Genomic DNA, 25,300 nt, shown 5'->3' with positions numbered 1-25,300 from the left:
CTGAGTTTTAGACTTTGTGCGTACAATTCAATACCTAAATGTGAAGTGTATGCATCTTTCACCAAGCCAATAGTGTCGTTCTAGTTTGGACCACTGCCACCGTTGGAGGAGATATGCCTATTGCCCAGACTCACTTGCTGCGTCTTGATTACGCTCAACTGGCGACTTGTTTACTATAAATACGCACAGTGGGCATCAGGGGAGCCCGGGGTGGACTAAAAACGTCGATCACGCCTTAAAAGCAGGCGTTCTCCTCGCATTGAGACGGCAAGGTTGTCTGACCATAGTGTAGACCTATATCAGTAAAGAGGTCGTAGTTGGAGGCCTGAAGATGCTTCTGTCTCCCATCCGTTGTATCATCCTCCTTCTCCTTGTGAACTTCGTCTATTCTGGTACGTTAACGATCCATAATGAACTGACCATTTAAAAAAATACTCAAATGATAAAATGAGATAGGGCAGAGTTGGGTAGGTTGAGCCACCCTTGTTCCTAGGAAACGATACACAAAATTAATAATTTGACCAAATATTCAGTAAGAGGTCATTTCTGAAGGAAGAAAACGCATGGTAAAAAGTGGTACACAATTGCGTTCAAAAACAGTTTTTCGCCAAGTTAATTTAATGTGTTAGAGGTTTCATGATGCTTGTAATGAAACAAAAGTAGATCATTTTAATATTGTCCTATACATCAGTTAGGGTCTCTAAGCTCCAATATGAGGTTTTATACCTAGCATGAAAGTACATCCATGTATCTGTGTGGGCTGATATAATATACACTTTGATCGTATATAATTTTAATGCATAGGCCTATAGTTTTAATTATTGAGGTGAATCCATTGTGGTATTCAGAGAAACGAAATTGGCTAATCTAGAAGCTATATTTAGATAGTTATGTGAAATTGGCTGCTTAAAAATTGAGCACCTTCTATAGCAATAGTTTATTTTGTTCCTAACTAATACATGGTTTCTTAACACTAAGTATTTATTGAATTATAATAAAACCCATGAAAAACAAAATAAACATGGGCTTGGCTGCCGGGTATGAATTAGACCGATAAGGTTGTGGCAGAGGGTTATAACTTATCAGCAAACGCCATATGCTGAGACCATCAGGAATAAATACAAAATTGTATCCAATCCAAAAAAGGTATGTGACACGTTTAGATAGTCCTTTTTGTAGAACGAAATGTGAGAGATAATTGTAGAAATTGTTAAGGAGTTGCATATGCGCACATTCAGATGTTCAAGTCTAAGGAGGCTCTTGTGGTTTGACCAACAAATACGTGCGTAATTTAGGTCCATATGTGACTTTACGCGCAACTACACACGATTGAGCTTCTCGTATTATCTCTATATTTGCCCGTCCTGTGTTCCTGTCGTTCTTGCTGTGCACAGTGCATTGGATTTCATTTCACATTTCATAGGACGAGTTCTGAGGAAGATCAAGGAGCACGTGCGTAAAATCCAGTATGAGAAAGCGAAGAAGAATGTGCTGATGAGCGCAGTCAACGGGCATAAGCCCATGGGCGAAGTGAGAGACGGGAAAATTCACCAACCCCTGGACCACTTCGACAGTCAAAACGATGAAACATTTCCTCAGGTGACCCACCATGGATACGTGCACCTACAGTGAGGTCCAAATGTATTTTTGGTTGTTTTGGCTCTGTACTCCAGCACTTTGTATTTTAAATGATACAATGACTATGAGGTCAATGTGCAGACTGTCAGCTTTAATGTGAGGGTATTTTCATCCATATAGGGTGACCGCACTTTTTGTACGTAGTCCCCCCATTTTAGGGAGCCAAAAGTATTAGGCCAAATTCACTTATGTGTATTGGAGTATTCAAACGTTTAGTATTTGGTGCCATATTCCACTTTTATTAGTCACTTTTATTGTAAATGTTTAGAAATGAATGTTTCTGAACACTTCCACATTTTTGTGTATGCTACCATGATTACGGATAATCCTGAATGAATCGTGAATGACAACAAAATAACTGAAAATGCATCCAACAAGTTTTTAGAGTCACAAGCTTGATGTGGTCATTGTGTGCTAGGAATATTGGACCAATTACTAAACTTTTGACTACTTTAATACACATGTAAGTGAATTTGTCCAAATAGTTTTGGTTCCCTAAAATGGGGGAACTATGTACAAAATGTGTTGTAATTACTCTCAAATGCATATACCACTGACAGTGCACTTTAACCTCAGTCATTCTATCATTCCAAAGTGCTGGAGAAAAGAGCCAAAACAACAACACATGGGTCGATGTCCAAACACTTTTGGACCTCACTGTGTACAGGTTATTTGTTATCTTGCTTCCTCTCCCTCTCACCCTCTATCTCTCTCTCAGAGGTTTTTCGTGAATGAAGCCTATTGGGAGCGTCCTCATGGCCCAGTGTTCCTGTTCATCGGAGGGGAGGGCCCCATCTCTGAGTTCAATGTGCTGGCAGGTACACACAAAGCTCCCCTGTCACGCTCTTAAGTAATATGAAAAGAAAATGGAAATGCATTGACACGATAAGTTAGGCTTACATAGGTGTTATGAATTTGATACTTGTATTTAGTTACAAGTCAATGCCTGTTCTTTGATTTTTGTGTCGTTGATACCTCAACCAACTCTTAACCTCCCCTTATTTTCCCTCTCCGCTCCTGCTTTGTGTGTATCTGTAGGCCACCATGTGGACATGGCCGAGGAGCACGGGGCCCTGCTTGTGGCCCTGGAGCATCGTTTCTACGGCGAGAGCATCAACGAAGATGGCCTGGAGACTGAGAACCTGGGAGACCTGTCCAGCCAGCAGGCGTGAGTACTGGTGGGAGGAGGGAGTCAATGTGATTACGTTGAATCAATGTGGAAAACTGATTGGATTTGCAAAAATTCATCGTGTGGGTATTTCGTATTTTAATTAACCCAACTTTGAAACTAAATCCAACGGCAAGGTGACATTTTTGTTTGATTTCAAGTTGAATTCACATTAGTTGACAACTCAACCAAATGTAAATAAAAAACTAGACGTTGAACTGATGTCTGTGCCCAGTGGGTTGCTACTTGACGTAGGCAGAGAGCTTTTGAGTGGGCTTGAATTGGGCAGAGATTGAATTGCATTTTCTCTGCCATCTCTTGGTTTCCAGTCTTGCGGACGTCGCAGAATTCCATCAATACATCAGCGATCGCTTTGACCTCTCTGACAAGAATACCTGGATCAGCTTTGGAGGTTCCTATGCTGGGGCCTTGTCTGCCTGGCTCAGGGGAAAGGTACAGTAGAGAGAAAACAACACTGTCTATATTTATACTTAGGACTGGACAGCAGTGTTACTGTATGCTGGTCTACTGTATTCCATGGTAATAATACTAAATAATGTCCTCTGTTCCTGTTCTTCCAGTTCCCCCATCTGGTCTACGGTGCTGTGGCCTCCTCCGCTCCTGTCAAAGCCAAACTGGACTTCTCCACCTTCAACAAAGTAAAGATCTCATCATTAGTATTAATTTTAGTAGTAGTAGTTGTAGTAGTGGCGGTAGTTGCAGTAGTAGTAGACAAACTAGTAACTGTGGCACTATTTATAGTGTTAATAGCATGGTAGCTGTGATGTTCAGCTGTACAGACCACGGTGAAAACATACCCTGGTGTTGCTCTCTTCCAGGTGGTGGGTCTGAGCCTTGCGGACGAGGACGTTGGAGGTTCAGATAAGGTTTGACAACATTTACAGTAGATGTGGGTGCTTGACATCATGTGTTGGAGTGTCTGACTGTATGAGTCTCCTACTGTGGGATTTGACTCTCTCTGTCACTGTCTCTCTCTCTCTCTCTCCTCCAGTGTGTGGGGGACATCTGGGAGGCCTTTGCTGCCGTGGAGGCCGCCCTGTTTGCAGGGAATGCCACTGAGGTGGGGAAGGACTTTGGGTGCTGTGAGATCCCTGAGGATCTGGGGGACCAGATCGAGCTCATGCAGAGCCTGGCCGACATCGTCATGGGAACCGTGGAGTACAATGAGGAGGGGGGCATCCTGACTATTGAGGAGATGTGTAAAATAATGACCAATGAGACAGAGACCTACGATTCGGAGACTGAGGCATACGACCGGCTGATCAAGCTGGTGCAGGTATGAGGTGTATTGTGTGTGTACACACACGCACGCACACACACACACACACACACAATTCATTGATTAACCAGCAGAGGGCTGTATTGATCTACAGTTGTGCATCGCCTTGACTGATCTATTCAAATTGTATTTGTCACATGCGCCGAATACAACAGGTGTAGTAGACCTTCTCGTGAAATGCTTACTTACAAGCCCCTCACCAACAATGCAGTTAAAGAAATAGAGTTAAGAAAATATTTACTAAGTAAAAAAGTAAACACAATAAAATTACATAACAATAACGAAGCTATATACAAGGGGTACCGGTACTGAGTCAGTTTGCGTGTGGGTATGTGTCTTATAGCTTGGGGGTAGAAGCTGTTAAGGAGCCTTTTGGACCTAGACGTGGCGCTCCGGTACCGCTTGCCGTGCGGTAGCAGAGAGAACAGTCTATGACTTGGGTGACCGGAGTCTTTTACAATTTTTTGGGCCTTCCTCTGACACCGCCTAGTGTACAGGTCCTCGATGGCAGGAATCTTTGCCCTAGTGATGTATTGGCCGTACGCACTACCCTCTGTAGAGCCCTACGGTCGGATGCCGAGCAGTTGCCATACGAGGCAGGGATGCAACCGGTTAGGATGCTCTCGATGGTGCATCTGTAGAACTTTTTGAGGATCTGGGGACCCATGCCAAATCTTTTCAGTCTCCTGAGGGGGAAAAGCTGTTGTCGTGCCCTCTTCACAACTGTCTTGGTGTGTTTGCACCATGATAGTTTGTTGTTGATATGGACACCAAAGAACTTGAAACTCTCGACCTGCTTCACTACAGCCCCATCAATGTTAATGGGGGCCTGTTCGGCCTTCCTTTTCCTGTAGTCCACGATCATCTCCTTTGTCTTGCTCACATTAAGGTAGTGGTTGTTGTTCTAGAGGCGAAAGAAACGCACACCTATTTAGGCGAGGTGCTGGCTAGCGGAGTAGAACACTTGAACAATTAAAGGAGAGCCGCACACTCTAGGAGCTCAGATGCAGTAATTGAATAACCAACGTTTCGACAGACAAGCTGTCTTCATCAGGGTGTAATGACAAACACTGAGGGGTGACTAGTTTATATAGTGTCAAAGGACACACACAGGTGTCTGTAATCATGGCCGGGTGTTTCCTGATATCATTGGTTAATCTTCAGATATCAAAATAACAAACCAAAAACATGGATAGCATATGATCATAGATACAATTTGGCTGCATAGGCCTACAAACATTTACAATAGCAAAATCACAATAATCACAAGAAGGGCTTCAGATCAAAGTCAACGTTGAGACCGAAGGGAGCAAGGGTCTTTAAATTAAAGATCCAGGCAGCCTCTCGATTTAGCAATAAATTGTCGAGGTCACCCCCTCTCATAGGGAGGGTGACAAGTTCGATGCCGATATAACGTAGGGACGAAATCGAGTGGTTTGCTTCCAAAAAGTGGGCCGCAACTGGGTAAGTCTAGTTTTTGCACCTAATGGTGCTACGATGCTTCGAGGTTCGTACTTTTCATTTGAGCTTTATTTTACCCACATCATTTAACACAAGGACAAGTTCTAAGATAAATAACTGCCTTAGTGGATCACGTGATAACACCTCTAATTGGGATCTGTTTCCCTGTTTGGGGGTGTTTGAAGGATCTACATTTATAAGTACCATTGCATTGAGCACAGCCATTACACTTGTACTTTCCGTCTAGTAGGGGCGCAAATAGACGTTGTGCAGAGATATATTGGGGTGGTAAATCAGAGTTTACCAGTTCATCTCTGAGATTTTTGACCTGCGAGAACACGATCAAGGGAGGGTCTGAAAACACATTACCGAGACTATCATCAGATTTTAGAATGTGCCAATGTTTGTGAACGATTCCCTTAATTTGTTCAGAGCACTTTGGATAGCGGGTGGTTAGAACGCAAGAATGCTTCTTTTCGCGAGACTGTCCTTGAAAAGGATCATGTCTCGGTTTTTTTGAATTTTCTCAATGGCAGTATTAATCTAACTATTTTTGTACCCCCTCTCTTTGAATTTTCTTTGCGTCTCAGCCATATTTCTGTCGGAATCTGATTGTTTTTGCAAATTGCAAGTGGTTGTTGTCCTGGCACCACACTGCCAGGTCTCTGACCTCCTCCCTATAGGCTGTCTCATCGTTGTCGGTGATCAGGCCTACCACTGTTGTGTCGTCAGCAACCTTAATGATGGTGTTGGAGTCGTGTTTGGCCATGCAGTCGTGGGTGAACAAGGAGTACAGTAGGGGATTAAGCACACACCCCTGAGGGGCCCCGGTGTTGTGGATCAGCGTGGCTCATGTGTTGTTACCTACCTCACCACCTGGGGACGGCCCATCAGAAAGTCCAGGATCCAGTTGCAGTGGGAGGTGTTTAGTCCCAGGGTCCTTAGCTTAGTGATGAGCTTCGTAGGACTATGGTGTTGAACGCTGTAGTCAATGAACAGCATTCTCACATAGGTGTTTCTTTTGTCCAGCTGGGAAATGGCAGTGTGGAGCGTGATTGTAGAACAGTCAGGGAACACTGTTACTGTGTGTGTTTGTATTAGATCTACCGGGCCACAGGCGAGGAGCCCTGTCTGGACGCGTCCCACAAGCAGACCATCAAGGACCTGAGTGACACCAATCTGGACTCTGCCTACAATGGAGAGAGACAATGGTACTACCAGACCTGCACCGAGTTCGGCTTCTGTGAGTACCGCTCCACAACACTGTCACTCCTAGAGGAGATACATTGGGGTACGAAATGATTCACCCCCTTGATAAAGATGAGCAATAATGACTGTGTAAAATAAATCATTCAAATACTGAGCTACATTATATTGTACAGGTCCTCGATGGCAGGAATCTTTGCCCTAGTGATGTATTGGCTGTACGCACTACCCTCTGTTGAGCCCTACGGTCGGATGCCGAGCAGTTGCCATACATTGTATTTCTATGGCTTACCTCATTGTTTTGTTGTGACAGTCCAGACATGTGAGGACGCCAGCTGTCCCTTCTCCCGCATGTTGACCCTGCAGGCTAAGACTGACCTGTGTCCTGAGGTGTTCAACGTCCCCCAGCACAGTCTGCCGGGACATATCGCCTTCACTAACAAGTACTATGGAGGAGACCACCCCAACACTGACAGGGTGCTCTATGTCAACGGTGAGCAGAGACTTCACAGATAGATACAGTAGCTTGGCGATGCCTAGTCAGTTGCACAACTGAATGCATTCAGACGAAATGTGTCTTCCGCGTTTAACCCAACCTCCCTGAATCAGAGAGGTGCTGGGGGGGGGCTGCCTTCATTGACGTTATCGGCGCCCGGGGAGCAGTTGTTGTTCGAAGGCAGAACGGCTTGGGGATCCGAACCAAGCGACCTTTCGGTTACTGGCCCAACCACCATCATAGTGTAACTTAAACCCACTGGCAGTGAATCAATGTGCTGTGTCTATGTGAGTGATTGTGTGACAGCAGAGGTGGTTGGTGGGAGGAGGACAGGCTCAAACTAATGGCTGGAATGGAATCAATGGACTGGTATCAAACATATGGAAACCACATGGTTGACTCTGTTCCATTTATTATATTCCAGCCATTACAATGAGCCCATCCTCCTATAACTCCTCCCACCAACCTCCTCTGTGTGACAGGCAGTATATGACCTGTCCCTCTGGTCTGTGACCACTGTCAGGTGACATTGACCCCTGGCACGAGCTCAGCGTTCTGGAAGAGAACTTGGATAAGGAGGACAAAGACATGGCCATCCTCATCAAGGGCACCTCCCACTGTGCCGACATGAACCCCGGCGGCGCTGCAGACCGCCCCGCCCTGAAGCAGGCCCGCAAGGTACGGCGCACGGCAGGCTAGGCAACACTACGTTGATGTAACTGAGAGAGACGCTGACTGTGAGCTTTGGTGGCACATGAAGAGTAATGAGTGCTTCAGAACTGTATGTCTCAGTTGAACACGTTGGGCCGGTTTCCCAGAAACAAAAAAGCATGGTCAATGGGCAGTAGCTTGTTAGTCCAAGACTAAACTAAAAATATGTCCAGGAAACTGCCCCATTGTCTATCTGTTATGTCATTAGTAAATATTATTTTTAAACTTCTCTTCCCCTCATCCTGATCTGTCTTTTTTCTCTCTGGTTGTCAGGCCATTGAGAGAAAAGTTGCCAAGTGGCTGAAGGAAGCTGCCTGGAAGCTTATGGGCTGATGGACCCAACGACAGGTCACCTGATCATCTGTCTGTCCTGACCATCACTCACCCAATCAAACACATGGTGCTGTGGACTGAGCCCCTCTCTTCATGTCTCTCTCCATGGGTCAGGTCCTTTAAGGTGGTGTTCTTCTGTTTGTTTTTTCTAACATTCTTCTAGTGTTTTCCTAACGTTTTTCCTAGTGTTTTTCCCTAGTGTTTTTCCCTAGTGGTTTCCCTAGTGTTTTTCCTGGTGTTTTTCTAACGTTCTTTTAGTTATTATGTTTGTGGTTTTCTAACGTTTTTCTAACGTTTTATAGTGTTTTTTGTTTTATAGTGTTTTTTCCTAACGTTTTCATAGTGTTTTTTTTGAACGTTTTAATAGCATGCTTGAATTTACTCCAGTATATAAGTTATAGATTTATATTTTAATAGACAGTTTTAGTAATTTAGGGAACCACTTATAATGCTGTACACAGTATTTAAGTTTCCTAACTACGTACTAGTAGCGTATAGCTAACCAGAGAGTCTCAGCATAAGACAACTTTAACATTACGGAGTGTTCTAAGGTTTACAGCCTGTTCACACATGCATTTTCCTTTGTCTGGATTCAGTGAAGTTATCTCAGACAATACATTATCTGAATGTGTGCTGGATTGCTTTGGAGCTTGTGGATCTTTGAGTTCATTTGATTTAATCCTGCGAGTTGGAAAAATATCATAAATAAAAGTTTGCTGATAATCTGGTGTCTGTTTTCTGTGGATTGTGGTATATTGTTGTTGACTGAAATTCATTTTATGAGATATTTTACCCCCAAACAATTTTGAGTATTTTGTTCATTAGCCCACTGTTACTACAATCCCAGAAGAATGTGCATGTCAGCAGTCGCGTTTCAGTACAGAGCAAAAACTGTGACGACGATGCAAATTATATTCAAATGACTAAATACTCAAAGATAGTTCTTGACTAAAATATCACCTTTTTTAACTGTTTAAATCTTTAATCTCAGCAGGGGGCGCTAATGCTATACACATATACCCAGTCAATGGCACATTTCCAGTTTATAAAACTCTGAAGACTATTGTGTGTTTGAGTTTGTTTACATGCATATTTGTGTGGTCTTCATGAATACATTAACATAAACAATATATGTGCCAGCCAAATGCGGTATTTAGCACCATGTGTGTCTTTGTGTATGTTTAATTATCTTTGCACTTTGAGTGTGTGGGTATCCGATCTGTTTGTGTGTAGATCCTGTCATGCGTGCATGCAAAATAGTGTGTGTGTGTGTATGAGTTATTTTTTGTGTGCATCGTTGAGTTGGTGCATATACTGTGTGTGTGCGTGTTACGAGAGAGGTGAGCAAGAGCCAGTTGTCCCAAGGCCATCTGTTACCCCGTGGGGTGGAGGCGTGGTGATGGTCCTGCTGCTCAGGCCTGCCCCTCGCTGATTGATGATCTCCACTCCCCCGGATTCGACCAGGTCACGACCTCCCACCACTGACCACCCTACAGAGAGAGCTCAATCACGCACTCATGCACACAACTCCTGTTAGTGATAATACACTACAGTTTATACTAGGACACACACACATAATAACACATACACTCTCAGATGTACTGTACTTACATGCACACATATTCACATTCAAGCACACACAGACCGTGTTTAGCAGTTACACAGCAGTCCATTTCCCACAGTACCCACCCGCATGGAGCCCCTCAACGCTTAGATACACATACAGTGTGGCTTAGATTCACTCACACCCCAACATCTTCCTTCTTGTCTTCTCTGGTGGATGTTTGAATTATACCCAGGATGTGGCGTATGATAAGACCTTTACTACTTCCCGTTCTGGGAGTGAGTACACACGAGGACTAGCAAGGTGGCTCAGTATGCTTTTCTCCTTGACGTTCATATATTCCTATTTGAATGAAAAGCACACATTCTCCAACATGGAGAGAGTGACCACATTAGAGACACATATTTCCCACAGATCACACAAAGAATTTGAAAACAAATCAAACATTGATGAACTCCCATATCTGTTAGGCAAAATACCGCAGTGTGCAATCACAGCAGCACGATTTGTGGCCCGTTGCCATGACAAAAGGGCAACCAGAGGAGCACAAACAATGTAAATACAACCTATATTTATATCTTTATTTTTCCTTTCATACTTCATCTACTTGCACATTGTTACAACACTGTACATAGAGAATATAATATTTTAAATGTCTATATTCTTTAAAACTTTTGTGAGTGTAATGTTTCCCTTGTTTAATTCCCTTTTGTTTGTCTATTCCATTTGCTTTGGCAATGTAAACATATTTTCCCCATGTCAATAAAGCCTATTGAATTGAATTGAGAGAGAGTGAGAGACCAACCTTCTGAGATTCTCGCACTTAATAACATTACTATATCACATTCTATACATCTATACTAGTATAGGCCTACACCAGATATGATCAAATCAAATGTTATTTGTCATATGTGCCAAATACAAAAGGTGTAGACCTTACAGTGAAATGCTTTCATACAAGCCCTTAACTAACAATGCAGTTTTAAGAAAAATACCTACAAAAAATAAAATAAAAGTAAATAATTAAAGAGCAGCAGTAAAATAACAATAATGAGGCTAAATACAGGGGGTACCAGTACAGAGCCACTGTGCTTTTAGGCCTTCTGACCAATATTCCCCATATCTACAATGCCGGCAGGTTTTTTCCAAACTCTTTTATCACCAATGTTACGTTATGTATTTATTATACACACACACACACACACACACACACAGACGCAATCACGGTATCAGCAAGCACTGACAGAGCGACAGGGAATGCTTTTTCTCTTTCTCATTCCCTCCCGTCTTCTCCCTCCCCCGCGCCTGTTCCCTTGATCAATGAGTAAGTTCCAGAGTCACTACTGTTAATCAGAGCCTATCGGCTATCTGTCTCCCACAACAACCAATCACAGCAGCCCGACAGCTGGCCCATGACAAATGGAGCTGGGGGGGGGGGGGACGCACTTTATCTGATCTTAGTCAGGTCACAGCACATCTGCACTTACAGTTGATTCAAGATGATGATTGAAAACGCACACACTAGTGCAGAGACAAGTGCACGCTCAACCACCTATAAGCGCACACATGCACACGCATGCATGCTCGCATTTGGACACAAAGGGACACAGCACACACATTAACTCACGTACATTACAAGCTTGCATAAAGGAACATCCATGTATGTAGCTGTGAAGGGATGTTTTACTAGTTGCTAGTTTGCATTCCAATGCATTCTCTAGTGTTGGTGTTGACACGTACTTGAAAAATGAATCTACCACTTGAGGAAGAACTGATAAATGATTCCATGTTCAGCTCGTCTGTTGTTAGTGGTAAACAAACCATGGTCTGTTTCCATGCTGACAGTTCTGAAAACATTCTCGAACAAACACAGACAGATAGACATGCACACACGTACACTCCCCCCCCCCCCCCCCCCCCCCCCACACACACACACACACACAGGCACATACACACACACACAAAAGCACACCCTTCTTGGCCTATGGGCTCCCTAATGCACAGGAGGGCCAATGGGGAGAGCACTCTCTAAATGACTCCACTTTCAGTACTCTTGTTTTTTTCCTGTTCTCTTGACTCTGTGTTGTTACTGAACCTCCAGTCTCCTCTCTGCTGGGCCGTAGAACTACACAATGGCTGTGTCCCGATAATATCTCCTGAAGTGTACACTCGTTCACTACTTCCCACAAATCTAAAGGCATTGGATTGGTCTAGGCATGGGTTAGAGGAAGTTTTCACCATATTTCCTATACCAGCCATTTTCTTTCAAATCACTGTGCACACTGAGAGGAAGGAGAGAGGTGTCCCACTATCAATGGAACCCACGGTCACTCCTGTAACTCTCGGCTAAGCCCAACTGTGAACAGTATGATCTATCTACCCACATCTGTCCATCTATCATTCCCATGGCCAACGGAAGAGAATGAATCCCTCCATCCCATACCTCACTCTCCTGGACAGATGAGAATAAGGAGGGGAGTGAGAGGAGAGGCTCGGATTAGCCTTCATAATATTTCTCTAACATTGAGGAGAAAAACGAGTCAAACCATGCGCTTCTCTTAAGGTGGTCGCTTCTTTGATACCACCAACAGGTGTGTGTTGGTGTGTGCAGGCCATGGTGTGATGTGAGTGTGTACGTGTGTGCATGTGTTTCTTGGTGCATGCACTTAATTGTGTGTTTGCACATGTGTGTACTGGGTATTTGAAACATGTAGATGCTCAGTACTACCAAGGTGCATTAAATTATCTCAATGCAAAAATGTTTCCCTTCAAACCAAACAAATGAAATTCTAGAGGCTTCGTCTCCTGACCTGTAAATAGAGGAAGTTATGACCCATCAACAGCACACATCCACATAACAACGTAACAGCATACAGTATCTAATGCAACACTGTTAAGCAGCCAGACACACACTGGCACACAAACATCCAGAATTCAATACGAAATGCAATAACCTCAAGACAATCAATTAGTTAATGAGGACATTTAATTACTGTAGTACTGGAAGGCGTCTTTTCGTGTAATTGTTTGGGGGAAGGACAGAGCAAAAGAAAGATATGAAACCTTTAACCAATAGTCAAGGCGCTGTATTGGCCAGTTCTCATCTCTTCCATCCTCACTCCCCCTCCTCCCACCTCACCCAAGGCCCAGCCTTCTTCCCCAGCACTGACAGGTAGATTAAAGGGCGTGATAGATGCCCCTCTCTCCATCTCCCTCCTCGCTCTTTCTCCATCTATCACTGGACCTGCTGTAATTGCGGCTGCGTCGAGCTGGCACTGCAAGCCTCCATCCATCTCCTTAATAACAAACAGTCAGGGAAACGGATGGGGCTCCAGCCCAGACTTAATCTCCATCTATAAGGAGAGTGAAGGAGGGAGGGAGAGGGAGAGAGGGAACTAGGGAGAGAAACAAGGGGAGAAAATGAGAGAATGGCTGGCGAAAGGCAGTGATGACTTCACCAAAAGAAGGGAAACATGAAATGGTGGAGGGATGGAGAGGAGGAGTGTAAGGGCTTGAGTGGGAGAGAGAGTGTTTAAGTGTAGTGACTGAAGTACTGTGTCAAAGCAGGTGGAGACAGAAATGCAGTCAGGCAGAGAGAGAATAAGTTCACAGACAATATTTTTATGGTGATGAAAATGGGCTGGTAGGATGATAGAGAGAGAGAAAAAAGAGAGAGAGAAAGGGAGAGAGAGAGAGAGAGAGAGAGAGAGAGAGAGAGGGAGAGAGAGATGTCCTCATGTCCTCATGTGTGCTACCTATATCCCCCCAATATAATCCCCATACTTTAATAATGACAGCTTCATCCTAGAGGTGGAGATGAACAATTTCCAGGATCAGGAAACATGTACTAGCCTGTGATGACCTAAATGCCAGAACTGGACAAGAACCCGACACCCTCAGCACACAGGGGGACAAACACCTGCCTGGAGGTGACAGCATTCCCTCCCCAATATGCCCCCCCTAGACAACATAACCAACAAAAACTTAACTCCTGCAACACAACTCCTGCAGCGCTGACTGTAGCTGGGTATGTACATAGTCAACGGTAGGCTTCGAGGGGACTCCTATGGTAGGTACACCTACAGCTCATCTCTTGGCAGTAATGCTGTAGACTACTTTATCACTGATCTCAACCCAGAGTATCTTTTGCTGTGATCAATCAGATCACAGCAAAATCTCACTACTTAAACAGAACTATGCTCAATCATGATCATCAAAGCCAAAGGAACTGAAGAATATTAAGAAATGCTATAAATAGAAGCAAAATAGTGTGGAAATCTACCAAAAAACTTAGGCAACAACAAATTCAATCCCTAGACATCTTTCATGGACATAAGGTTTCACTGTAATAGTGAACTGGTAAACTTGGCAGTAGAAAACCTAAACAGTATATTTGACTTCTCAGCTTCCCTAACAAACATAACAATTTTAAGCAGACAACCTAAGAAAATGAACAACAATGACAAATGGTTTGATGAAGAATGCAAAAACCTAAGAAAGAAATTGAGAAACCTATCCAACCAAAAACAGAGACCCAGAAAACCTGAGCCTACGCCTTCACTATGATGAATCACTAAAACAATACAGAAATACACTACGGAAAAATAAGGAACAGCACGTCAGAAATCAGCTCAATGTAACTGAAGAATCCATAGAATCTAACCACTTCTGGGAAAATTCGAAACAAACGTAGATGTCACGCCCTGATCTGTTTCACCTGTTCCTGTGATTGTCTCCACCCCCTCCAGGTGTCACTTATATTCCCCAGTGTATTTATCCCTGTGTTTCCTGTCTCTCTGTGCCAGTTTGTCTTGTATGTTTAGTCAAGTCAACCAGTGTGTTTTTCCTGTACGCCTTTTTGCTATTCTCCTTTTTCTAGTCCTCTTGGTTTTGACCCTTGCCTGTTTCTGGACTCTGTACCCGCCTGCCTGACCATTCTGCCTGCCTTGACTACGAGTCTGTCTGCCACTCTGTACCTCCTGGACTCTGATCTGGTTTTGACCTTTTTGCCTGTCCACGACCATTCTCTTGCCTACCCCTTTGGATTATTAAACATGGTAAGACTCCAACCATCTGCCTCCTGTGTCTGCACCTGGGTTTCGCCTTGTGCCTTGATAGATGTATGGATAAACCACTTCTCCAATCTTTTTGGCTCTATAACAAAGATCCAACAGCAAAAACATAAACATGATCCAATACAAATCTTAGAATCAAATATTAAAGGCTACCAGAACCCACTGGATTCTCCAATTACATCGAATGAACTACAGGACAAAATACAAATCCTCCAACCCAAAAAGGCCTGTGAGGTTGATGGTATCCTAAATGAAATGATAAAATATACAGACCACAAACATCATCCTCAGCTCTGGGATCTTCCCCAATATTTGGAACCAAGGACTGATCACCCCAATCCACAAAAGTGTAGACAAATTTGACCCCAATAAGTACCGGGGGATATGTGTCAACAGCAACCTTGGGAAAATCCTCTGCATTATCATTAACAGCAGACTCAAACATTTCTTCAGCGAAAACAATGTACTGAGCAAATGTCAAATTGTTTTTTTTCCAAATTACCGTACAACAGAGCACGTATTCACCATGCACACCCAAAACGGAGGCAAAGTCTTCTCATGCTTCGTTGATTTCAAAAAAGCTTTTGACTCAATTTGGCATGAGGGTCTGCTATACAAATTGATAGAAAGTGGTGTTGGGGGGGAAAACATTCGACATTATGAAATCCATGTACACAAACAACTGTGCGGTTAAAATGGGAAAAAAACACATTTCTTTCCACAGGGCCGGGGGGTGAGCCAAGGATGCAGCTTAAGCCCCACCCTCTTCAACATATATATCAACAAATTGATAAGGGCACTAGAACAGTCTGCAGCACCCGGCCTCACCCTACTAGAATCTGAAGTCAAATGACTACTGTTTGCTGATGATCTGGTGCTTCTGTCCCCAACCAAGGAGGGCTTACAGCAGCACCTAGATCTTCTGCACAGATTCTACCAGACCTGGGCCCTGACAGTAAATCTCAGTAAGACAAAAATAATGGTGTTCCAAAAAAGGTCCAGTTGCCAGGACCACGAATACAAATTCCATCTAGTCACCGTTTCCCTAGAGCACACAAAAAACTATACGTACCTCGGCCTAAACATCAGCGCCACAGGTAACTTCCACAAAACTGTGAACGATCTGCAAGACAAGGCAAGAAGGGAATTCTATGCCATCAAAAGGAACATAAAATTTGATATACCAATTAGGATCTGGCTAAAAATGCTTGAATCATTTATAGAACCCATTGCCCTTTATGGTTGTGAGTTCTGGGGTCCGCTCACCAACCAGGAATTCACAAAATGGGACAAGCACCAAGTTAAGACTCTGCAAGCAGAATTCTGCTAAAATATCCTCAGCGTACAACATAAAACACCAAATAATGCATGTAGAGCAGAATTAGGCCGATACCCGCTAATAATCAAAATCCAGAAAAAAGCTGTTAAATTCTACAACCACCTAAAAGGAAGCAATTCCCAAACTTTCCATAACAAAGCCACCACCTACAGAGAAATTAACCCAGAGAAGAGCCCTCTAAGCAAGCTGGTCCTTGGGCTCTGTTCACAAACACAAACAGACCTCACAGAGCCCCAGGACATGAGAAAACAAAAAATACATTACTTGACACATTGGAAAGAATTTCCAAAAATCCAATCAAACTAGAATGCTATTTGGCCTAAACAAAAAGTACACTGTGACAGAATACCTGACCACTGTGACTGACCCAAAATTAAGGAAAGCTTTGACTATGTACAGACTCAGTGAGCATAGCCTTGCTATTGAGAAAGGCCGCCGTAGGCAGACCTGGCTCCCAAGAGAAAACAGGCTATGTGCACAATGCCTACAAAATGAGGTGGAAACTGAGCTTCACTTCCTAACCTGCTGCCAAATGTATGACCATATTAGAGACACATATTTCTCTCAGATTACACAGACCCATAAAGAATTTGAATACAAATCCAATTTTGATAAACTCCCATATATATTGGTTGAAATACCAGTGTGCAATCACAGCATCAAGATTTGTGACCTGTTGCCACAAGAAAAGGTCAACCAGTGAAGAACAAACGCCATTGTCAATACAACCCATATTTATGTTAATTTTCCCTTTTGAACTTTAACTATTTGCACATCATTACAACACTGTATATAGACATAATATGACATTTTAAATGTCTTTATTCTTTTGGAACTTTTGTGAGTGTAACGTTTACTGTACATTTTTTATTGTTTATTTTGCTTTTCTTTATGATCTATTTAACTTTTTTGGCAATGTAAACATATGCCCTTAAATTGAAATTGAATTGAATTAAGAGAAACAGAGAGAGAGAGAGAGTGAGAAAGAGAGAGAGAGAGAGAGAGAGAGAGAGAGAGAGAGAGAGAGAAGAGCGAGAGAGAGAATTTATGTCCATGCGGCCAGACAACCCAGAAACTAGAGAGGCACAAGCTCATAAAAAAGCACTCTGCCCCTCCCCTCTGTGCTTTTATCCCTCTCTCTCCCACCTCTTCTCCCCTTTGGAAAGTGCCGCTCCTTGACTGGCAGGTCACTTCACTCTGATGTTCCCGCTGGACCGTGGGTAACCCAGGGTCACGGCAACCATATTCTCTTCATGGCGGAGTCAACCGTGTCAACTAGCCTGGTTGGCCAAGGTTACCAAACCAAGGGCAACCGGTAGTGTTTATCCCAGGGGCTCCATCCTCTTCCACAAGCAACTATGTCAACGGCCCACCGTTTTACCATTAACATGCTGGATTACTTGTGTCATGTACAAAGTAGATGTCCTAACCGACTTGCCAAAACTATAGTTTGTTAACAAGACATTTGTGGAGTTGTTGAAAAATTAGTTTTAATGACCTAAGTGTATGCAAACTTCCAACTTCAACTGTATGTACAGTAGCTTTGATTGGACTGATCATGTCAACATCTTACTTTCACATTCTCAGCTAGCAGTCATCATCATGAATCAAGTCTACTGGCAAATCATTTTTAATCCTTGTCATATGAAGAGAAATAATGAAGAGAAAATATAGATAAAACGTATCGGTGCTCATCGGCCATTGGACATAAACATTACACAACAATTTGGAGATGTGACGCTCGTCGTAGAGAGGAGACCAAGGTGCAGCGTGGTAAGTGCTCATGATACATTTTATTATAACTCAGAACACTAAACAAAACAACAAAACAGAAAACGAACGCCACGTTCTGTAGGCTTTCACTGAGCTGTACAAAAACAAGATCCCACAACTGAAGGAGGGAAAAAGGGCTGCCTAAGTATGATTCCCAATCAGAGACAACGATAGACAGCTGCCTCTGATTAGGAACCATACTCGGCCAAACACAAAGAAATACAAAAACTAGATTGCCTTCTCCACATCACACCCTGACCTAACCAAACTAGAGGAAATAAAACATCTCTCTAAGGTCAGGGCGTGACAGGAGATCGCAAATTCAACAATGAGTGGTTCGTAAGGAATCGGTGACAGTGGCTAACTGCAGGCATTGCAACTGGGAAGTCGGGAATAAACAGCTCAAACTGGGAAAATACATTTTGAACAGTCATTCAACTTGGAATTGTAAATCCGGCATCTTTCCATTTGATGACTAAATTTGCCCACAAAGGACCACCTCGCCACTTTCCTGTTCAAGCACATCACAACAACGTGAGTCCAAAAATGTCTTATGCTGCTTCATAAATTATGTAGGATGCGAGAGAGATATGTATACAGTAGCTAAGATAGTAATATTAAGTGTATGTTGTGTAGTAAGCTGTTAGTGTGCAAAGCTGTCATCAAGGCAAAGGGTGGCTATTTGAAGAATCTCAAATATAAAATATATTTTGATTTGTTTAACCCTTTTTTGGTTACTACATGATTCCATATGTGTTATTTCATAGTTGTGATGTCTTCACTATTATTCTACAATGTAGAAAATAGTAAAAAATAAAGAAAAACCCTTGAATGAGTAGGTGTTCAAAAACTTTTGATTGGTAGTTTATGTTTTTATTTTATTAATTTGCAAAAAGAAAAAAAAACTGTTTTTGCTTTGTCATAATGGGTTATTGTGTAGATTGATGGGGGGGTGAGGGGGGGACAATTTAATCAATTTTAGAATAAGGCTGTAACCTAACAAAATGTGGAAAAAGTCAAGCAGTCTGAATACTTTCCGAATGCACTGTACATGGGTACCTGTGCTATCTACGTGAAGGCCACGCAGTAGAAATCATGACTATATGGACCGCTGAGGTTTTGTACTGCCATGGATGTAGAGGGAGAGAGTCCAGCTAGAGATAGGCCTAGTGTTAATAATGACAAAATGCTGATTGTTTCTGCCTCTGGATACAGCAGGAGTGTATTCATTAGTGCACATCGCAGTAAACTTTTTGTTATGGAAAAGGTTTTGCAACAGAAACAAGCGTTTCTTATTGGACAAATTTAGGTTAGTCCCTCCCCGTTTCGGCCCGTTTGCTTCCATTTGGTTCCTAGTGAATACACCACAGTAGACCAGGACATCTCCCAATGGCTGATGTGATGTACAAGTCCAGTAGGGGCAGAGGGTTTGCGCAATGTCAATAAAAAAACATTTAATCAATGTAATGTATTGGCAAATTTTAATCAGTCTAGCAGGAAATTGTGATATTTGGTTAAGAAACAATTCTCAAATGACTTAGTTCTATCCAGAAAACACAAAAATAGACACACAGATGAACATGGATATGCAAACAGGTACACATACACACCCAAGCCCATACTCACACACACCTTTTTCATCATCTCCTGCTGTTGTTTCCTGCTCAGCCTCTCTCTGCTCTTTAGCCTTGGGCAATGTCTGCAGTAAGGCCTAGCTTTAAATCACGAGCACCTTGACATTGACCCCCCCACACACACATGCACAGCAGCAGCTGCTCCAACCCTGACAGGGCCTGACAAACAACTGAAGCAGCCTTGCCATATAGGCTACTCAGAACTACTTCTTCTGACATCCTCTCCCTACACTGAAAATATCATATATAGTGTGACGTCCTAAGTACACCAGCATCATTGTCAAAAGATTCCGACCCCTAACTGCATAGGTGGGTTGGACTTAAGCCTTGTTCACACTGCAGGCCTTAATGCTCAAATCAGTTTTGTTTTTCAAATCCATTTTGGACTACTGACTGTCCAAACAGCAAGTTACAAGTGGCCAAATGGGATTTGTGTATGGTTCAGACAGCAGTCATTTACTGACATGGCTACACGAGTTGTCATAGTAACGACGGGTGTGTGTGCAGTGGTTTATTTGTATTTTATTTCACCTTTGTTTAACCAGGTAGGCTAGTTGAGAACAAGTTCTCATTTACAACTGCGACCTGGCCAAGATAAAGCATAGCAATTCGACACATACAACAACACAGAGTTACACATGGAATAAACAAAACATACAGTAGAACAAAAGAAAACAAAAAGTCTATATACAGTGAGTGCAAATGAGGTAAGTTAACTTCTTACATCTAGATGTTCCGCTAGCGGAACACCACTCCAATATCCAATGATAGGGCGTGGCGCGAATGACTAAATCCTCGAAAATCCGAAAACTTCCATTTTTCAAACATATGACTATTTTACACCATTTTAAAGACAAGACTCTCCTTTATCTAACCACACTGTCCGATTTCAAAAAGGCTTTACAACGAAAGCAAAACATTACATTATGTCAGGAGAGTACCCAGCCAGAAATAATCAGACACCCATTTTTCAAGCTAGCATATAATGTCACAAAAACCAAAACCACAGCTAAATGCAGCACTAACCTTTGATGATCTTCATCAGATGACACTCCTAGGACATTATGTTATACAATACATGCATGTTTTGTTCAATCAAGTTCATATTTATATCAAAAACCAGCTTTTTACATTAGCATGTGACGTTCAGAACTAGCATTCCCACCGAACACTTCCGGTGAATTTACTAAATTACTCACGATAAACGTTCACAAAAAACATAACAATTATTTTAAGAATTATAGATACAGAACTCCTTTATGCAATCGCGGTGTCCGATTTTAAAATAGCTTTTCAGTGAAAAGACATTTTGCAATATTCTGAGTAGATAGCCCGGCCATCACAGGCTAGCTATTTTGACACCCACCAAGTTTGGTACTCACCAAACTCAGATTTACTATAAGAAAGATTGGATTACCTTTGCTGTTCTTCGTCAGAATGCACTCCCAGGACTTCTACTTCAACAACAAATGTTGGTTTGGTTCCAAATAATCCATAGTTATATCCAAATAGCGGCGTTTTGTTCGTGCGTTCAAGACACTATCCGAAAGGTAACGAAGGGTAACGCGCCGGCGCGTATCGTGACAAAAAAATTCAAAATATTCCATTACCGTACTTCGAAGCATGTCAAACGCTGTTTAAAATCAATTTTTATGCGATTTTTCTCGTAAAATAGCGATAATATTCCGACCAGGAGACGTCGTTTTCGTTCAAAGATTGAAAATGTAAAATAGACTCTTCACGTGCATGCGCGCACTCGTCTCATTGTTCTCAGATCGACCACTATCCAAATGCGCTACTGTTTTTCAGCCAGGGACTGCAGAGTCATCATTCAACGTTCTGGCGCCTTCTGAGAGCCTATGGGAGCCTTAGAAAGTGTCACGTTACAGCAGAGATCCTCTGTTTTCAATAAAGAGGCTAAAGAAGGCCAAGAAATGGTCAGAGAGGGCACTTCCTGTTTGGAATCTTCTCAGGTTTTGGCCTGCCATATGAGTTATGTTATACTCACAGACACCATTCAAACAGTTTTAGAAACTTTAGGGTGTTTTCTATCCAAATCAAACAATTATATGCATATTCTAGTTTCTGGGCAGGAGTAATAAACAGATTAAATCAGGTACGTTTTTTATCCGGCCGTGAAAATACTGCCCCCTATCCATAACAGGCATAAATAGGCCATGGTGACGAAGTAATTACAATATAGCAATTAAACACTGGAATGGTAGATGTGCAGATGATGAATGTGCAAGTAGAGATACTGGGGTGCAAAGGAGCAAGATAAATAAATAAATACAGTATGGGGATGAGGTAGGTAGATAGATGGGCTGTTTACAGATGTGCTATGTACAGGTGCAGTGATCTGTGAGCTGCTCTGACAGCTGGTGCTTAAAGCGAGTGAGGGAGATATGAGTCTCCAGCTTCAGAGATTTTTGCAGTTTGTTCCAGTCATTGGCAGCAGAGAACTGGAAGGAAAGACGACCAAAGGAGGAATTGGCTTTGGGGGTGACCAGTGAGATATACCTGCTGGAGCGGGTGCTACGAGTGGGTGCTGCTATGGTGACCAGTGAGCTGTTTCCCACGGGGGGCCAGTACGAGAAAAAAAAAATGTATGAAATGAATTTAAATGTATGCATTCACTACTGTCAGTCGCTCTGGATAAGAGCGTCTGCTAAATGACTAAAATGTAAAATGTAAAATAAGGCGGGGCTTTACCTAGCAGAGACTTGTAGATAACCTGTAGCCAGTGGGTTTGGCGACGAGTATGAAGTGAGGGCCAACCAACGAGAGCGTACAGGTCACAATGGTGGGTAGTGTATGGGGCTTTGGAGACAAAACGGATGGCACTGTGATAGACTGCATCCAGTTTGTTGAGTAGAGTGTTGGAGGCTATTTTATAGATGACATCACCGAAGTCGAGGATCGGTAGGATGGTCAGTTTTACGAGGGTATGTTTGGCAGCATGAGTGAAGGATGCTTTGTTGCGATATAGGAAGCCGATTCTAGATTTAATTTTGGATTGGAGATGCTTAATGTGAGTCTGGAAGGAGAGTTTACAGTCTAACCAGACACCCAGGTATTTGTAGTTGTCCACGTATTCTAAGTCAGAGCCGTCCAGAGTAGTGATGCTGGATGGGCGAGCAGGTGCGGACAGTGATCGATTGAATAGCATGCATTTAGTTTTACTTGCGTTTAGGAGAAGTTGGAGGCCATGGAAGGAGAGTTGTATGGCATTGAAGCTCGTCTGGAGGTTAGTTAACACAGTGTCCAAAGAGGGGCCAGAAGTATACAGAATGGTGTCGTCTGCGTAGAGGTGGATCAGAGAATCACCAGCAGCAAGACTAACATCATTGACGTATACAGAGAAGAGAGTCGGCCCGAGAATTGAACCCTGTGGCACACCCATAGAGACTGCCAGAGGTCCAGACAACAGGCCCTCCGATTTGACACACTGAACTCTATCATTGAAGTAGTTGGCGAACCAGGCGAGGCAATCATTTGAGAAACCAAGGCTGTCGAGTCTGTCAATAAGAATGTGGTGATTGACAGAGTCGAAAGCCTTGGCCAGGTTGGCCATTACGGGTTGGCCATTACGGCTGCACAGTAATGTCTCTTATCGATGGCGGTTATGATGTCGTTTAGGACCTTGAGCGTGGCTGAGGTGCACCCATGACCAGCTCTGAAACCAGATTGCATAGCGGAGAAGGTACGGTGGGATTCGAAATGGTCGATAATCTGTTTGTTAACTTGGCTTTCGAAGACCTTAGAAAGACAGGGTAGGATAGATATAGGTCTGTAGCAGTTTGGGTCTAGAGTGTCACACCCTTTGAAGAGGGGTGGTGTGGGCTGATTGGTGGTGGTGCTCACTTAGAAGTTATGTAGCAAGCTAAGGTGACAACAGTGCCTGCCATGGATGTTTCCCAGTTGCTCGGCATGTTCAAAATCACAGTGTAAGAACACTTTTTTAAAGCCTCAAAGGATAAGACGATCCAACTTTCAAAGTGAGTTATTTTTGGCTAGCCACAGCAGTCAACTAGCTAGCTAGCCACAGCAGTCAACTAGCTAGCTAGATAGCTGTTTAACTTTCTAGCACATTAACGAATTTGTTTGTAAACCATTAACAAGCTAGTTAGTTGCCACATGCTCTTGTCAAACTGTCAACAGAGTAGCTAGCAAGCAACAAAATATGCCATTGTAAAGTCTAAAAATCACTTGAGGGCAAATAAATCAGATTTGACTGTTCATGGTCAGGAAGTCACATGGCCAGGAATCAGATTTGTATCTGATTTCAAACTACTTACTAAGGTGGTTTTAAATGTGTATTGAAATATCCAATTCCATGTGCTTTTTGGCTGTTCAGACTGCAGGAAAAAGAACAGATTTGAATCGGAATTTGCAACAACAACAAAAATGGATTTCAAATGAAATTATATTGGTTACATACACATACTTAGCAGATGTTATTGCGGTGTAGAGAAATGCTTGTGTTCCTAGCTCCAAAAGTGCAGTAATATCTAACGATACACACAAATCTAAAAGTGAAAAAATTCTATAAAAAAATATAGAAATATTAGGATGAGCAATGTCGGAGTGGCATTGACTAAAATACAGTATAATAGAATACAGTATATACACATGAAATTAGTAAAGCAGTATGGAAACATTATTAAAGTCACTAGTGTTCCATTATTAAAGTGGCCAGTGATTCCATGTCTAGGTACACAGGGCAGAAACCTCTAAGGTGCAGGGTTGAGTAACCGAGTGGTAGCCGGCTAGTGACGGGAGTCACTTCAAACTGCCAGTGCTAAAGAGATGCTAGGCTGAGGCTATAAAGGGGCAATCTGCATCCATTTTTTGACTTTTAAATGAATGATATATAGGCTACCCATTTATTCTTGAAGAATATATGTTAGAAATGCCTCATGTCCTGAGTTCAACTGTCGTACTCCAACAGAACCCAAAATACATAGGGTGTCCGCTTTGTTGTTGTTTCAACTGCAGATTCCCCCTTTAAGTCCTGAGGCTTTACCTCTAAAGTCACTGCATTGATGTCAAAAATGGGATGACATGGACTTCATTGAAGCACAAGGGTGTGCTTCCACAAGGGACTAGTCTAGTGGTGCATCCCTACAACACCAGCAACCTCATCAATATGTTTGGATCTTGCACAATAACGGCTCGGATGTTGGACTGACAAAGATAAGGGCATAGGGCACAAGTCCCAGTCTACCCCGAATATGCTGCAGTAGGCTACTATGCACAAGTAATCTCTTCATGAAGCCCTACACACAATATTGAAACATGCACCATACATGCATCGATTATATTTATAAAATGTTGCCTATTAAATGTATACATTATTTTAACCCATGATGACAAACATAAAACAATAGAATATAACTTGAAATGGATGTATCCCTGTCAGTCAATTAGAAATATCCTATTAAGCCGTGTAGTTAGTTACTTTTCCTGTCCGTTCACATTTTTCATTGATGCTATGGCTTCGATGTTAGTGGGGTCTAAAGGCTATGATCATCGCTATTGTGAATTAACCTCCCGCGGTGTTAAAAGGCTGCAGGTTGGTTGATGTTACGGCGCTCGCTGC

At 42.7% G+C, this 25,300-nt stretch overlaps 1 protein-coding gene across 1 annotated transcript; it reads left to right on the top strand.

Moving 5' to 3' along the window:
• Positions 1 to 110: 110 nt before the first annotated feature.
• Positions 111 to 9,036, top strand: LOC115163170 (thymus-specific serine protease). The gene is made up of 12 exons (XM_029714839.1): positions 111 to 392; positions 1,424 to 1,599; positions 2,357 to 2,456; positions 2,677 to 2,806; positions 3,136 to 3,259; positions 3,388 to 3,465; positions 3,646 to 3,693; positions 3,819 to 4,103; positions 6,669 to 6,810; positions 7,087 to 7,266; positions 7,793 to 7,947; positions 8,254 to 9,036. Exons 1-12 carry the CDS (start codon positions 332 to 334, stop codon positions 8,311 to 8,313), a joined length of 1,539 nt encoding a protein of 512 aa, XP_029570699.1. The 5' UTR covers positions 111 to 331; the 3' UTR covers positions 8,314 to 9,036.
• The last annotated feature ends 16,264 nt before the right edge of the window (positions 9,037 to 25,300 follow it).

The sequence above is a fragment of the Salmo trutta genome, chromosome 26 (assembly GCF_901001165.1).
Source record: "Salmo trutta chromosome 26, fSalTru1.1, whole genome shotgun sequence".
In the NCBI taxonomy this organism is placed as follows: domain Eukaryota; kingdom Metazoa; phylum Chordata; class Actinopteri; order Salmoniformes; family Salmonidae; genus Salmo; species Salmo trutta.
Note: the sequence above shows the minus strand (reverse complement) of the source record. Positions and strands in the feature narration are given on the sequence as shown.

Excerpts from the sequence above, each read along its gene's own strand:
- LOC115163170 (XM_029714839.1), top strand. The coding sequence starts at position 332 with ATGCTTCTGTCTCCCATCCGTTGTATCATCCTCCTTCTCCTTGTGAAC. Across the intron at positions 1,600-2,356 it reads ACGATGAAACATTTCCTCAG|AGGTTTTTCGTGAATGAAGC; the intron begins GTGACCCACCAT and ends TCTCTCTCTCAG. Across the intron at positions 7,948-8,253 it reads CCCTGAAGCAGGCCCGCAAG|GCCATTGAGAGAAAAGTTGC; the intron begins GTACGGCGCACG and ends TCTGGTTGTCAG.